At 35.5% G+C, this 17,717-nt stretch overlaps 1 protein-coding gene across 1 annotated transcript in view; it reads left to right on the top strand.

The window, feature by feature from the left end:
• The first annotated feature begins 2,137 nt into the window (after nucleotides 1-2,137).
• Nucleotides 2,138-17,717, top strand: part of nvy (CBFA2/RUNX1 partner transcriptional co-repressor nervy) — a 38,581-nt gene continuing 23,001 nt past the window's right edge. The window contains exons 1-2 of the mRNA XM_076412731.1: nucleotides 2,138-2,273; nucleotides 13,085-13,169. Coding sequence (XP_076268846.1) covers nucleotides 2,265-2,273; nucleotides 13,085-13,169 — 94 coding nt within the window. The 5' untranslated portion in view covers nucleotides 2,138-2,264. The remainder of the gene's footprint in view (nucleotides 2,274-13,084; nucleotides 13,170-17,717) is intronic.

Genomic DNA, 17,717 nt, shown 5'->3' with positions numbered 1-17,717 from the left:
ATTAATCTGAAGTTTCTAGTCCCTAGTTCATTTGTTCAAACTCTTTTGCCATGGTAACTGTATCGTCCGTAAATGTTCCCAGTACTGTTCCTTTTGTTGTTGGGATATTATCAGTATAGAGCAGATATAAGAGTGGTCCCAAGCACTACCCAGTGGAACTACAGCTGAAATAGGTTTAAATATTAAGAATGTCTCTTCACGTGAGATTCTAAATTTTCTTTCGAAAAGATATAATTCCAGCAGTCGACAGTAATTCCGTGGTAACTATTTGCTCATTTTGTAGAATAATCCCAAATGACATATCCGGTTAAAAGCTTGTGAGGCACTCAGGGCTGTAGTATTTTTTTTATTACCTTTTCAACAACCGCTGTCACTCTACTCTACTCTACTGTGCGCTTGGTCGATTGTCGGCTGGTGATTTTGCAGTCCAAACTGGAAATCTGCTGTTTCTATAAATGGTTCAATATGTTCTAACAGCAGCATATATATGTCAACATGATTATTAATGATCATGGAAGCTCTTTAACAACCCAGGTGAAATATCATCAATTTCAAAAGCCTTCTTATGATTAAGGTTGTTGTCAATATCTGTGGCAACTCTACAACAAGATTTGTAGCTGACATAGGACCGATAGATAGGATTTATATCTACTGTAGATACTATATCATTTGGTTAGAATACATTAGCTAAATGTTCTGCGAATAATTCGGGTTTTTTCATCGTTTCGTCCCACCTATTCATTTTGATAATTTTCAATAGGCGGTACTCTAATAACTGGTCTTTTAAATCTCCGAGTAGTTTTCGAATATCTTCTTCGGGTGATGAAAATCGTTGACCATGCAGTTTATTCTTCACTGATGGGAATAAAAAGAAGTCATTGGGTGCCAAATCAGGGTTGTACGGCGGATGACCCATCAATTCCATGTTTTGAGCGCTCAAATAGTCTCTTGTTTGAGCCGATGTGTGATAGATCGCATTGTCATGATGAAGAACAATCCGGCGCCTATTGTTTGTTTTCCTTATTTCACCGAAGACTTCTGGCAAACAAATGACAAACGAATGTACCAGTCAGAATTTACTGTTCTACGATACTCTAGAGGCACTGTTGCAATATGACCAGTTTTCCCGAAGAAACAGGCCACCATTTTCTTTGAAGTGTTTTGTACGCGAACAATTTTTGTTGTACAGTCGACTGCTGCTTACTTTCGGGCTCATACGAATATATCCATGATTCGTCACCCGTCACGGTTTTATAAATGTCTTTCGAAGCACCGCGATTGAATTTCTTAAGCATTTCTTTGCACCAATCGACACGAGCCTTTTTTTGAGCGATTGTCAAATTGAGTGGCATCCAACACGAACGTAACTTTCGCACAGCTAAGTGTTTATGTAAAATCTCATATATGTTGGTGGAACTAATGCTTAGATCATTTCACACACAGCATCGATGTTTTCTGGCACAACAGTTCATTTTGGATGACAGCGATACACGGTGGATTTTGGTGGAGCTTCATCGGCAGAAGACAAATTAAGTTGATTGATGCACTCTTGTTGTGATAATGCACGTCGAAAATCGTAAAAAATCATCGCACGAAAATGTTCACGACTCAGTTCCATTTTTTGCCGAGACGAAATATAAAATAGCGTCCGTGCGACAAAGTGTCCTGTGTACGTATATCGTCAAAAATGTCAAACTTTACGACGGAACCGTCAGATGGACTCAGATAACATTGTTGCCAATTACCGAAATATAAATAGTGACCCTCGTATAATGAATAAAATTTAAAAAATAGTCTAAATTCTTGTTGCCTCTATGGAATTTTTCTTAATTAATCTACTAAACATGAACACAAAATCGTTTGAAACACCTTGTATATAATTATACAGGCATCGGCGTTCGTCAGCACGGTTAAAGACTATCGATAATTTTCATTATTTTTATGTTGATTTTAAATGATAAACACGCCCCCTTCCCCTCTCTCCCTCTCGCCAGCCGCCCTTTCTCTCTCTCGTTACTTGCCGAACAACTGTCTTATGCCGATAGATCGGAACTAATCCCCAAAAATCGCAAGAATGGCACGCTCTGTTGCTTGCTTCGGTATGGGGACGTGTAGTTCCGACGCACAGTTAGCGTCGGGACGCCAGACGCAGCAGACGCCTCCTTCGACGGTCCACGCTACCCCACACGCTTTTCATTTGTTTACCGACCTGTCATGTTTTCGGCCTATTCGTAAGGTACTCTGATTCATAACGGTGATCGAATATGAGAAAGGTAAGTAAGGACAGATTATTATTGCATGGCATACTTAGATATTTGATAATGTTATTGTTTTTTAAAAATATTTTAAGTGTTGTTATTCTGGACTTTCAAATGTCTCCAATAAGTATAAATCATTCAAAGTAACTAGCTCTATTTCTCGTTGTGTTCGACAGGCTTCATACGTTAGAACAGGAAAATTGCTTTTATATCAGTCACGACGAGACTGTTAATAAAATATTAAAAATCACAGTATAAGTTGGTTCGGCATGGTTTTAAACTTGTGTACTTTCAGAACTATCTGAATCCTATATCTATTAGTCTTATATTCATGGAACTACCATCTAGTAAGTTAATTCTTTCCAACTTGTTTTATTTGAATGATAATATTTGTTTACATTACTTCCGAATATATATAAAAGTAATTTAATATTATTTTAAAAGTATTTTAAACCCTCAAAGGTTTAGGTATAGGAAAGAAAGGGTTACGCAATAATTTTTTTAGAAGTGGAAACGTATATATTTTGTTATTTTAATGATATTTTGACATGTTGAAAATTACTAAAAATTGACTATTTTTAGTAACTTTCAGTAATTTTGTTATAACTTTTCTTCTACTAGAACTATACAAATAAAAATATGGCCTGATATATAAAATTCTACATAGAATAATGTAGGTATTTATTCATTACCGTATCTACTTTATTTTCAAAGATATGTCAGAATAATTAGATATTGAATAAATTAAGGTTGTATTAATAAATTCTCAACTATTTAAATATAGAAATGAAATAGTTGTCTGATGGTTTCATACAGGTGGATATGTATATATTCTGTCATTTTTGTATGAATCCAAATTGTACAGTGTTTTGTATATTTTTTCTTTTGCTTCATATAGTCATAGAAATTGAGAATTTTGGATAATTTTCAATGATTTTGTTATGACTTTTTTTCTAGTGGGACTAAGCAAATAAAAATATGGCGAGATACATAAAATTCTACGTAGAATAATGTAGATATTTATTCAATACCGTATCTATTTTATTTTCAAAGATATGTCAGAATAATTAGATATTGAATAAATTAAGGTTGTATTAATAAATTCTCAACTATTTAAATATAGAAATGAAATAGTTGTCTGATGGTTTCATACAGGTGGATATGTATATATTCTGTCATTTTTGTATGAATCCAAATTGTACAGTGTTTTGTATATTTTTTCTTTTGCTTCATATGGTCATAGAAATTGAGAATTTTGGATAATTTTCAGTGATTTTGTTATAACTTTTCTTCTAGTGGGACTAAGCAGATAAAAATATGGCGAGACACATAAAATTCTACGTAGAATAATGTAGGTATTTATTCATTACCGTATCTATTTCATTTTCAAAGATATGTCAGAACAATTAGATGTTGAAGAAAATAAGGTTGTATTAATAAATTCTCAACTATTTAAATATAGAAATGAAATAGTTGTCTGATGGTTTCATACAGGTGGATATGTATATATTCTGTCATTTTTGTATGAATCCAAATTATACAGTGTTTTGTATATTTTTTCTTTTGCTTCATATGGTCATAGAAATTGAGAATTTTGGATAATTTTCAGTGATTTTGTTATAACTTTTCTTCTAGTGAGACTAAGCAGATAAAAATATGGCGAGATAGATAAAATTCTACGTAGAATAATGTAGGTATTTATTCATTACCGTATCTATTTTATTTTCAAAGATATGTCAGAATAATTAGATATTGAAGAAAATAAGGTTATATTAATAAATTCTCAACTATTTAAATATAGAAATGAAATAGTTTTCTGATGGTTTCATACAGGTGGATATGTATATATTCTGTCATTTTTGTATGAATCCAAATTATACAGTGTTTTGTATATTTTTTCTTTTGCTTCATATGGTCATAGAAATTGAGAATTGTGGATAATTTTCAGTGATTTTGTTATAACTTTTCTTCTAGTGGGACTAAACAGATAAAAATATGGCGAGATACATACAATTCTACATAGAATAATGTAGGTAATTATTCATTACCGTATGTATTTTATTTTCAAAGGTATGTGGTATTAACAATACATTAAAGAAAATAAGGCTGTTCCAATTCTTTCGTAAGACATTCAAATAATTAGATATAAAGATGAGGGGGTTGTGCTATGGTTTTGATGAGAATAACATCATGAGAACTTTATTATAACGCAAGCTTCATCTGAAATAAAAGCTGGAAGACTTGAATAAGTACACTCTTTAGAATAATCCCGTTCTACATCCCGTACATGTTAATATTCGAAGATCCCGAACTCTAAGATCTTCTCCAGACCACTACGCATTTTTACCGGCTTCAAGTTATGAAAATAAATCGGCGGCAGCAAGCAACAAGCCCGATATCCCGTACCTGCACATCTCGTCGAGTCGATCTCCAGCCAGCAGAAGGCATCGGGCAACATTCGACGTCACGCCGTCACGCCTTGCGTAACCAACGGATAAACAATGAACGCAATCTGGAATGTGTTGGCTAGAGGAGAATTTGCCAGTTTCGAAACTTTTTCGAACCCGTCAAGTTGCTTCTGGTCAGTGTTTACTTTTACCGTCTTGTTTTTGTTAAGTGGGCGAGCTGGATTGATATATCACAGAACACGATACATTTTCTAAAACTTCATATATATATATATATATATATATATATATATATATATATAATTTTATAATATTTAACAGGTCAATTGAGAAGTCTCCGGCCTATCATGGTAAAACACTTTTTTTGGCAAAATTATTTTTTTTTATTCAACATAATTCCCTACAAGGGTGATACACTCATTATAGCCACCATTCAACTCTTCGATACCATTTTTGTAGTATGATTTGTCATTTCCATCAAAATAGGCCTCAGATTTGGCGATCACCTGTTCATTCGATGAAAATTTCTTCCCAGCGAGCATTCTTTTGAGATCTGAGAACTAGAAATAGTCGCTGGGTGCCAGATCTGGAGAATACGGTGGATGAGGAAACAATTCGAAGCCCAATTTATGGATTTTTGTTACCGTTTTCACTGACTTGTGACACGGTGCATTCTCTTGGTGAAGCAACATTTTCTTTTCTCTAAATGCGGCCGTTTTTTCAGCGATTTCGTCCTTCAAATGTGGTCCAATAACGCTATGTAATAGTCGCTGTTGATGGTCCTTCCTTTTTTAAGGTAGCCAATGAAAGTTATTCCATGCGCATCCGAAAATACAGACGCCATAACCTTGCTCGCCACTCTTGCTTTTCCCACGATTTGGAGCGGGTTAATCGTGTGCAGTTCACTTGGATGACTATTGATTGGACTTCGGAGTGAAATGATGAAGCCATGTTTCATCCATCGTCACATATGTGAACGCAAAAACTCGGGTTTATTACGCTTGATCATATTTAAACACTGCCCGAATCATCAACTTGTCGTTGTTTTTTGGCAAAAGTGAGCTCGCGATGCACCCACTTTACACAGAGCTTTCTCATATCCAAATATTCGTAAATGATATGATGGACACTTTCAGTTGATATTTTTAGAGTATTGCTATTTCATTCAATTTCAATTTACGGTCGTTCAAAATCATTTTGTCAATTTTTTTAATGTTTTTGTCGGTAACAACCTCTTTTGGGCGTCCACTGCGTTCACCGTCTTCGGTGCTCACTTCACCACGTCTAAACTTAGTAGACCAATCCTTGATGGTTGATTTTCCTGGGACAGTGAAACTCGGCATCAAGCCAAGTTTTAACTTCAACTGTATTTTTTCCCTTCCAAAAGCAATATTTTATCAACACTAGAAATTCCTTTTTATCACTTTTTTCATAATAACAAAAGTTGCTTCACTCAAAATGCTATAATTTACAAACTGTTGCCGCATCAACTCTGAGTTTTAGTTCAGTTTGACTTTGAAATGCAACAAAATTCGATTCTAAATAAAATAATTGAAAAAAAAATGTTATCAAATATAATTTATCTTAACATTATAGTACATTTAAAAACTACAGTTAATTCCATAGCTATAATAGTTTATAGGTTAGGGTTATAAAATTTACAAATTGCGTTAGGCAATACATTAAACATCACTATATATACAAATACATTTTGAATAGACTCTCTCTCTCTCTCTCTCTAAAATATATATAGTATATATAGTAAACCAACAGGGATTAAAATATATTATTCAGTTAATTTTGCTTATATCTTTGACTACTAATAAAACAATTAGTGTTTTGTAATTTTTTTTTGATTTTCATCAAGTTTCTACAATCGCATTTAAGAAATCAACAAGTAAGTGAAAACATAACCTTAGAAAATCGCAAACAATAAACAATCAGATGTAGATTGTCTTCTTGGGCATGCGCAGAACGAACCCATCGTACACTACATATTGTTCTCTTGCTTGTAGGGATATTCTTGGACTTTCAGGATTACACTATATCTATAGCGATATTTCTTTGAAAAAAAGGCGCACTAAACGTGAATTACGGAGACGCGGCCATCTATGATGTTGGGCGCGTATTAATTACGATTTCAAAAATGGCGATCTCCATCGGGCACATACACGTACGCGTACGCAGACACACAAAAAAGCCGGGATGCCGCAGGACGTCATGCTGGCCGAATCGCGAGCCTGCTGCTAATAATTGCCGTGGCCGAAATGGTCGTTGCACGTTTTTCTCGTTAAAATGGCCGATGATTTTTGTTTTATGACGTCACCGTGACCGGAATCACCGACTGATTGACGCCCCACAATAGGCAGTATCACTAATTTTGAAAAACTACTTTATGACAATTCTACGAGGAGGAATCAAATCGTTTGAGGACAAATTGCACACATACTCCTCTACTTTTTCATTGCTTTCAATTGTATTGTCTCTAAGGGATTCTTTCAAGGGCGATCAAGATGACCAGTCAGGGCTATAAGGAGGATGTTTGTGCATTTCTTCCAATTGCAAAGGAAATGGCGTGTACAGCCTACTATTTCCTCTACTCTGCAGAAATAGCAAACGAAAAAAAAATTCTTCCAATTTGAGCAATAAGTAAAACTGCTACTGTTGCTGCTGTTAAAACTGCGGTATGTGACCTAGCGTTGTCATGAAGGATGATGGCGTCTTATGAATGGCATTTCATAAGTTTATACATTTCATTTCCAGTTACTCTCGAATACAATTGTGATATACCAATAAGCCTATTATCATTTTCTGTAGTCTTATAAACCTTTGAAGAACATAAAGGGCGCTGAAAGTCATATTTATTCCTATTTTTACTCTAGCAGAGTCAACTATGCCTAAAATATAAATACTTCGCTATAGAATTGTATCAAATTTGGGAATCTAAAATAAAAATTGAATCGATATGCACCTGGATGGAATTTCTTGTCCATTGACATATGTTGATAATATCCACAAATCGATTATTTATCCACTACTGCTTACCATTTATAATCAAAATATGAACAGTACAAAAAAAATTTAAGCTTAGAAAAGATAACTGGCCGTTGTAGTTCGTTGGATTCAACCTCTCCATTGCTTGTAAATGGCAACGCCGCATAATCAGACGGAAACAACCGAAGTTCACCGAATACCAGTTAGGATTCTCCGGAAATAGCCACTACTCCCGATTTATCGAGGACAGCCGTGCCCCGTGCGAGAAAAAAGACTATTTTGATTACATTACCCAAAGAAAATGTTGTTCCATATGCGCGCATACCCAGCGCCGTTTGCTTTCTGACGCGGCACGATTTATTTGCTAGTTCTATCAGAGGAAAAACAACAGACTGTCCCTGGATCTTAGCGAGCACGTTTTCTAGGCGGTCCGCCGCCCCGTCCCCCGGCTCCCCCCAGACGGCCCTCACGCTTCGCCTCGCATCCCACGCCGCTTCGTCGCCGCCTTTCAATTGTTATCCATGGCCTCCCGCGCTCAGGTTATCTCGGCTTGCCATTCGGCCACCTGCGAAGCGTCCACATTTCATCGGCCGGTCTTTCCTCCTGTGGACCGCTAAATTTCCAGGCTCCCTGTCCGTTTCGATTATATCGCAGTAGAACGCGATATATGGGATTAAAAATGTATAACATAACTTAGTGAAATAGAAATTAAAATTTTATTAATAAGAAATTGTAGAGAGAAAAAACTTAACGCCTACATACCAGTTCGAGTTTATTAACAAACATTCAACAATTGGGTTCATAGAATAATAGATGTAATTGAGGAAGCCTATGAAGATAGCCTTCGATAAGGTATGATGGCCTTGTTCATAAGCTACAAAATGTGTTACCGAAACAACAAACTGAACTATCAAAATATTATATTACTGCCAGAATGGTTAGAGTTTCTTTTTTTAAAATTTTCTAAAACGTCAACAATCTGCCCGTGGGTAATAAGTATTATTATATGATTTTAGTTATATAATATAACCATCCTGATATGTAGAAGATCACTTCAGTAAGTGATCTACTGTATAACTTATAATCTAAATCTTATTCCAGATACTATTCTAACTTATTTTAAAGACTATTCTAACTTATTCTAGAAATTATTAAATTTCACTCTATGTGTCTATTAACCAGTTCATATGGTAGTTTGCGTTTGAGCCATGCTGTGATCGCGCACATTTAACTATTTGGCGAGTGCATTGGGATGCACTAATAGTCTTACAGAGTACTTCTCACTAACACTCCCAATCACACTTGTTATGGGTTTTATGGGGATATCACGCTAAATCAGTTTATTGGAGATATAATGTGGGGCATCGACGATTATTTTGAAGATTTTGCTTCAAAATAACTCTAACTCTATTTTTAATATCAATGATTGGGCATCATCATATAATCATCATTTTACTAATACTGCTACTGTTATTACTAGGCATTATTTCATGTTTTTTCTAATTTACTTCTGAGGAATAAGATTTACAAGACGGCTGAAGGTCATCTAATATTGAGATGTGTCAATACGTGTCTGAATACGGGTGTTTCGATGTTTTAAGAGTGGTAACTTGGACACCTAAGACAGAAGACGTTCAGAAGGCATTTCTAGGTGAAACCATCTAGGAGAATCGCTATCGATTACTTGTAGTAAGACAACACAAGACACACATGCTGCAAAATCGATGAAAACCTTTGGAAACATTAATATGGGAAGGTAGCACGATCCGCCCTTTTGCTCCTTTTGATTACCACTTGTTCTGACATATGAGTCATATATAAAGAAAGAAAGGTAAACAGTAGCTGCTATCGACGGACAATACTTTCAGGCAGATTAATCGACGTACGACAGTAGACAGGCCTCGTTCTGAAAGACAACGGATGTCTCGTTCAACATCAATTCGGAGACGTGGTTCCCAGTTACACATTTTTGCATGCAGTAATGCAATCCTAAGGCTGTCTGGTGAAAATGAAGATTTTCCGTCTAAATTGATAATGAGCGATGAAGCTCATTTTCTTCTCAGTGGCCACGTTAATAAACAGAAGAGTTGGTTTTGGGGAACACAGACTCCTCAGTTAATTCACGAAACATCATTGCATCCACTAAAAACAACAGTATGGTGTGGTATTCATGCTGGAAACATCATTGGTCCATAATTTTTTGAAAATGACCAAGGTGTAGCTGTTAATGTTGCTGCTGAATGATACCAGGATATGATTCAGCAAGATGGGGCCACAGCACACACAGCTCGTTCAACAATTCAACTATTGAATGACGTTTTTCTACGAGGACTAATTTCACGAAGTGGCATTTAGCATGGCCGGCTAGATCTACGTATTTAACAGCACCAGACTTTTTCTTATGGGGTTTTTTAAAAGTAAAAGTATATGGGAATAAGCCTAAACGATTCAACATCTTGAAGACAATTCTCGACACGAAATTGAAGAAATTCAGTCTCAGATGTTGTAGGATGTCATGAAAAGTGCGTTATAAAAAGTGCGTTAGCTGATATAATTTTTCAATCACAACGATTTTACATAATAAAGACCAAATAAACTCTCTATGGAAACCAAACTTACTTATCTTTTCTTTGAGCAAAGTTATAGGCAATCAAAATGTTAGCGGGATTTTTGCCCCACGTTGTACATGTTGAAAAATGAGCGACATGGTGAATTTTATATCGATATCCAAATCAATCTTTTATACAGGCTTTTTGCTGTGAAACGGAATTATAATATAACCATAAAATAATGCGTTATTTATCGAACGACGGAACTTATTGGACGGCCCGGTATAACGACACATGCACGACCGTTTTATCCCCATCCCGTACCACCGAAAACGTCGGTAAATTGATTTACCAATTTTCCAAAAAGGTTAAACAGGTAGTATTGCTTTCAACCTCAATATATTCCCCGCTGTGGTCGAACGAAACTATACACCTGTGCCCCCCTAACACTCCCCCTACGTCAAAGGGGTAGATAACCTATCCACCCTAACGTTCACCCCTCGATCAGTGGTGGGTTAAAACATATTTATCTTATTTTTACCATTTTTATGCATATAAAAGGTTCTTGAAAAGTGGATCAAGCTAATTTTAAATGTTGTTATACAAGATGTCTCAAAACAACGAATTAAAAAGTTCTAGACTATCAAAAAAATTAAAAAGACATTCTTAATCAATTTTTTTTGTTTTAATTAATGTATTTAATATACGAAATACAATATAACAGGTCAGTTTAAAAGTCCCCGACCTGACACATAAATGGCGCTACTAGAATTAAATTCATATGTTTTTCAGTTAGCTCTAACCCTCAAAAGATGCGTGTATAAATTTGAGAGCTGTCGGATCACTAGTTTGCGAATTATAACATTTTGAGTGTAGCAACTTTTGTTATTGTGAAAAAATGGATAAAAGGAATTTCGCGTGTTGATAAAATATTGCTTTTTGAAGGGGAAAAATACAGTTGAAGCAAAAACTTGGATTGATGCCGAGTTTCCGGACACTGCCCCAGGAAAATCAACCATCAAGGATTGGTATGCTAAGTTTAGACGTGGTGAAATAAGTACCGAAGACGGTGAACGCAGTGGACGCCAAAAAGGGGTTGTTACCTACAAAAATATTTAAAAAATCCACAAAATGATTTTGAATAACGGTAAATTGAAATTGAATGAAATAGCAGATACTCTAAAGATATCAACTGAACGTGTATATCATATCATTTTCGAATATTTGGGTATGAGAAAGCTCTGTGCAAAGTGGGTACCGCGAGAGCTCACTTTTGACCAAAAACAACGACGAGTTGATGATTCAGAGCAGTGTTTGAAGATGATCAAGCGTAATAAACCCCCGTTTTTCCATCGATATGTGACAATGGATGAAACATGGCTCCATTATTTCACTCCTAAGTCCAATTTACAGTCATCCGAGTGGACTGTTCAGGATGAACCTGCTCCAAAGCGTGGGAAAACTCTACAGTCGGCTGGCAAAGTTACGGCGTCTGTAATTTGGGATGCGCATAGAATAATTTTCATTAACTACCTTGAAAAAGGAAGGACCATCAACAGCGACTATTACATAGCGTTATTGGAGCGTTTGAAAGACGAAATCGCCGAAAAACCGCCGCATTTGAAGAAAAAGAGTGCTGCTTCACCAAGACAATGCACCGTGTCAAATATCCATAAATTGGTCTTCGCATCTTCATCCACCGTTTTCTCCAGGGCTGGCTCCAGGCGACTATTTCCTGTTCTCAGATCTCAAAAGAATGCTCGCTAGGAAGAAATTTTCACCTATTTTGAAGCAAAGGACAAATCGTACTACAAAAATGGTATCGAAAAGTTGGAGGGTCGCTATAATCAGTGTATCACCCTTGAAGGGAATTATGTTAAATAAAAAAAAACTATTTTTACCAAACAAATGTGTTTTACTATGGTAGGCCGGGAACTTTTCAATTGACCTGTTACGGTATTTTAACTATTTTTATTTAAAATAAAAAATACATATTACAAAGTAGTCAATATCATCAGTACATCGGTATCGTCAGTACATCAATAAGTAAAGTAAAATTTTTCTTTCATAAACACTAAATGTTTAAATGCACTATCATACAAACAGCTTCTCGTCGGGGAATGAATAAAATCTGCTGAAGAAAATAATTTTTATACAGGTCCTAATTAGTATAACCATGTGTTATATAAAGACTTTTTGGTATTTGGATAGCGATATATTTGGATAGATCATTTTTGATATTTGTATTACAATCACTGTGTTTTTTTCATAAAAGCAACAAAATCATTCTGTTTTTTAATAGTACTGCTACTCCTGTTAATCGTAGGCATTATTTCAAGTCTTTTTTTTATAATTTGTCCTTGAGAAACGATTTACTTTGAATACTTTGAATTATTTGACTCTCATCTGTTACAATACTTTCAGCAAACTAAAGAATTTTGTCACTATGGTAACATGACGCCAATATAACTCCATATATTTCAAGTGACAGTTTAAAAAATTACCAAATCCTCAAACAGTTTATCAAAGATCGCTAAATATATTTGTATATTTTGAACACGTTTGTTTCTTTAGCGTCAGGTTATATATGACAAATATTAATTACAAATTACAAAGAAGTAGTACGAAGAAGTACAAATAGTTAACGCATTGCCAAACCTTGCATAATCCGGCTGCTTCTTTAACTGTTGTGTGACATATGTCTATGACTATCATTTCAATTATTGAGGTACGAGCTGAACAAAATTATTTTGAAGAAATTCATGAGTTTATATAATTGAAAAACATTAATTTCTTTGATTCCTAATATACTATATTTGTATATCTTTTACCTAACATTGTAAGTATTAACGTAAACTGACCTTTTTTGTCTTAGGGTGTGGAATCTAAAACGGTAAAGGAGGAATCTCTAGAGAAGGAGGGCAACTTTATAGAGACACCACGAAGTAAATCATCAAAAGGTGAGTTTTAGACATATTTACTATATATATATATGGGATGGGATTTATTTTCGTGGTTCATGCCTATTAGTCTATTAAGTCGTTTTAACTTTTTTATTTCTCTTTTCTATTTTTTATCATGTTATGTGTTGTGGAATGTTAAAAGTTGTTTGTAAAACGTGGGGCAAAAATCACGCTACCATTTTGATTACCTATAACATTGTTCAAAGCAAAGATAAGTAAGTTTGGTTTTCATAAAAATTTATTTGGTCTTTACATTTTTTTTCCGTTGTGATCGAAAATTTATATTGTGTAAATGATGACCGCGATTCGTTAGGCAACTTTCGGCTCTTTTTAAGGCATTTTTCATGACCATCGTGCAACATCTGAAGCTGAATTTCTTCAATTTCGTGACGAATATTGTCTTTAAGATGTTGAATCCTCTGGGGCTTATTCACATAAACTTTTGATTTTAGAAAAACCCCATAAGAATAAGTCTGATGCTGATAAATCCTGGGATGTGGCTGGCTAAATGGCCACTTCGCAAAATTGGTCTGAGTGGAAAAACATCATTCAATAATTGAGTTGATGAATGAGCTGTGTATGCTCTGGAATCATCTTGCTGAAATCACATGTCCTCTAGTCCTTGCTCTGGACCTTTCAGATGTAACAGTAACAGCAACACCTTAGTCATTTTCAAAAAAATAGGACCCAATGATGTTTCCAGCATGAATACCACATCATTCAGCTGTTTTTAGTGAGTGCAATGATGTTTCATGAATTAATTGAGGAGTCAGTCTCCTCAATCAATTAATTGAGGGAAATGTCTAATTGAGGAACTAGTTAAAAAAAAATATGTATTTAGAAAAAACGTCAGTATCAAAGTAGTAAATAACTAACAATAAAACCCCGGCAAATCAAGCTAATCGGCAATCAACCTTCATCGATGAATCATGCCAAGACTCTTTCTTATCAAGCTCGCATGGAATGAATAAAAAGAAACTATATGACATGGATTCCCCGATACAAGAACGTAACAAACGACGATGGGCGACTCACCCAACTTTGTCCCGTTCACAGTCATCGTCGCTGTTTTCGTTTCCCATTTCTTCGGCGGGCGCCTTTTAATAAACGGCATGGGTATGTTTTCCATCCATTCAGAATGAAATAACAGACGTTGCTGATAGGGGCATTATAAGCCCGCAGAGATGGATGACACTCTTCAGCAGTCGATACTTTCCAAGTGGAAACCGAGCATCTGTGTTCGGGTGGCGTGGGGTGGCGGGGGGTGGCGGTAGGTGGGGACGTCCCCCTTTAGCGAGACCTGTTTGGCGTTACTGTATGAGTGTACGTACGTACGGTGGAAGGTAATCGGGGGATTTCTCAGGTAAAAACGTATCTCCATCTTGGTTAATATTTATTTTAATTTTTTGAAAGTTTAGAAGAAATGTTTAAAAAAAGGAACAAGTAACACATTTACTAAATGAAAAAAAATGACGTCTTCAAAATATCCACCATTGTTTTTAATTATTTGTTCACAGTATTCATAGTACAGTGTCTTCTTTTCACATTGTAAGTATTTTCACAACTTTGCTAGGTTCGAAAATATTGTATTTTTTCTGTGTATATATATATATATATATATATATATATATATATATATATATATATATATATATATATATATATGTATATATCTTAGAAATCATCCCAGAAGACATCCGGTCTTACCCAGCCCGGTTACTGGTGTGACTGGGATAATTTTCCTTGTTAGATTTAGCACTATTTCCTAGGACAGTCACAAACATTAACAATCAAACAGAAATTTTACGACTACGATCCAACAGGATTCGAACCCGCGACTATCGCAACAGTGGGTCGACCGTCCTGTCGCCATTACCACTGCACCAACCAAGTTTCTTTATTTGTGGTATTTAGTTAACTGGTTTTGTGATATAGAAAAAAATAAGGTTTAAATAATATTTGGCATAAATTTGACTATAGTCACGTTACTAAGCACTACATTTTACGTAAGTACTGATATTTTCATTACTATATATCAATTTAATTCAAATTTATAAGGAAAATTCTGAAAATGGGCAAAAATCACAATTTGTTCTTTACATGTATGGAAAAGGGACAAAGAAAGTTTGGATCACCAAATGCTCCTAAACCTCGGCACTGTATCATTTACAAGGTAAAAAATCCATATCTACACGGATTTTTTCTATAATTACAAATAATTCGCCACTATTTTAAAATACGCGTCAAAGGGAACCGGAAATCCGGCCGGGGCCGTTACATAGTAGGCCGTGACATTTTTCACGATCGTCTGCTTTCGTGTAGCGCTCCGGAGTATTAGCGGCTAATGTAGAACGTGCCCGGAGTCGAATCTCCCGGACTTGGACAGTAGGCACGGATCCCACCGAACAACTGTGCCGGTTCTCATAGTCTTCGCCGCCTCTCCGGCCCCCCTACCCTTGCCCCGCGTCGCCATCTACGACCGATAAGTAAATAGATTTTATTTATTTAAATTATATATTCGGGCAATCACGCGGAGGTACGGGGTTCGGCCGCAAAAAAAAAATGAAGATCGCACGCCGCCCTCGATGTGAGCGCTGTTAGTTTTTTTTTCGAATTCCCGAACGTATTACGATGCTGCAAGGTTTCCGACGCCCACTAGATGACGAAAAAAAAAGTATGAAATCCTTCGAAATAATATCGTCAGTATTTTTTCGTTATTCAATCGCTCTTGCCCGTATTCCTCTACCAGCAGGAGGTACCAGCAGGAAAAGACTGCGTCGATGTTAAGCAGGCGCCTCCATTTTTATTTTGCGATAAATTTAAATCGATAGCCGATTATTGACTAACTAGCTAAAAACAATTAAGGGCTCTCTTTGTGTTTAATTTTTTTCTTCTTGTTGCCATTATTTTGGTTCGATTTAAATATACTTGTCGTACAATAACTTGTAAATCTTCTTCAAAAATTAATTTTTCCAAATGCTATGCTTCCAAGGTATTATTTCAAATAATTACTAGTGATAATTATTTGAACTTTCTTCATAATCTATCCTTCAATGAGACTTATTTACTTGTAATTTTTTTATAACCGTGAATTTCAATAAATTTCGATCTTCATAAGCTTCTTTTGAATTAAGGTAGCCTTGCAGATGGTGGAAAAATGGTTTTATGTTCCTTTCACCATTCCTTTAGTAAAACTTAATTGTTGTACCGTAAGTTGTAAACCCTTTAATACCAATCCTGAAGCATATTTTTTTCAATTCGGGAAAATTATTTAGAATAATCATTAGCTAGAATCAGCCATTTGGATATTCTTCATAATTTATCTTTGAATGATACTCATTTACTTGTAAAATTTCCTACAACTGTGAATTTTAATAAATCGTGATCTTCACAAGCTGCTTTTGAATCTATCCTTACACAGTTAATAGAACTTTTTAGAAACTGAAAAATGGCAATCAGGGAGAGCCAGCTCCTAGCTATACGACCAACTTCTGTCAATTTTTAATTTAGTGCTATAGTATGGTTTTATTGTTATTATTTATTGATCATAATTCATTGTGGAACGATACTCATTTATTTGTAAAATTTTATACGTTTGAATCTATCCTTACACAGTTAATAGAACCAATATTTTTTCGTAACCTATCCTAATATATCAAACAATATCAAACGCTTTATTGCTGCCAATATACTTCAAAAGTGTGGCAACAGATGGTCTACTAGATCAAAACGGTAACTAGTGTTCGATGTGCTTGTTTTTTTGCTGTCAGTTATTTTAGAGGCGGACACGATGAAAAAAGAGGAACACGCGGCACTAACCGACTCGTCCCGAACGGGGCTCAGGTGCGGACCTTCCCAATTAACGATGTTTCGGCGTCGACATGCCGACATTGCAGCGGCTCCTGCTAATATCTATAAATTGCAGGATAATCCTTAACATAAACAGCCACTTCCCACGGTGATATAACGTTTCCTATTTATTAAAACCGTCCGGAGGTCTCGCTGCCGGCTAGATTCGGATATTTATCGCGGGGCCAGCAGGTGTTTTCGGTGTCCTTGGTTGACAAATGGTTGCCCGAATACATCCTCCTCGGGTGAAGAGATCCTGTCGTTCCTGTATTTGTACGGATTTTGGTTAGAGACAATGAAAGGGTTTCCTCGCGTTTTTTTTAAACCCAAGTACTGTTGGTCAGTAGAAATATGTAATAATACAAAATAAGTAAAGTTAGCTGGCATAGGTTCACTGGTATTTCAACTTTTCTTTAATATTTCTGACAACGACCAACAAAAAAATGTACGGATATATGGATTCATTGCCGTATCATTTAAAGCAGAAGTGAAACAAAATTGATGAATTCATTACTTTTGTATTTAAGAACAACGTACAATTTATCAGAATAGAGTTTCAATAAAATGTGACCCAAACATAACAGTCAGCAAATCTACAAATATGTTGAAATAAGAACAGACGTACGTACCAATATTTTCAGTACTATATCTTTATTTAAACAAAAGTTATAAGGAAAAGTTTGAAAATGGCCAAAA

This window comes from Rhynchophorus ferrugineus, unplaced genomic scaffold, assembly GCF_030347505.1.
Source record: "Rhynchophorus ferrugineus isolate W39M unplaced genomic scaffold, kcgeb_rfMv2 rfM8, whole genome shotgun sequence".
Taxonomy (NCBI): domain Eukaryota; kingdom Metazoa; phylum Arthropoda; class Insecta; order Coleoptera; family Curculionidae; genus Rhynchophorus; species Rhynchophorus ferrugineus.
Note: the sequence above shows the minus strand (reverse complement) of the source record. Positions and strands in the feature narration are given on the sequence as shown.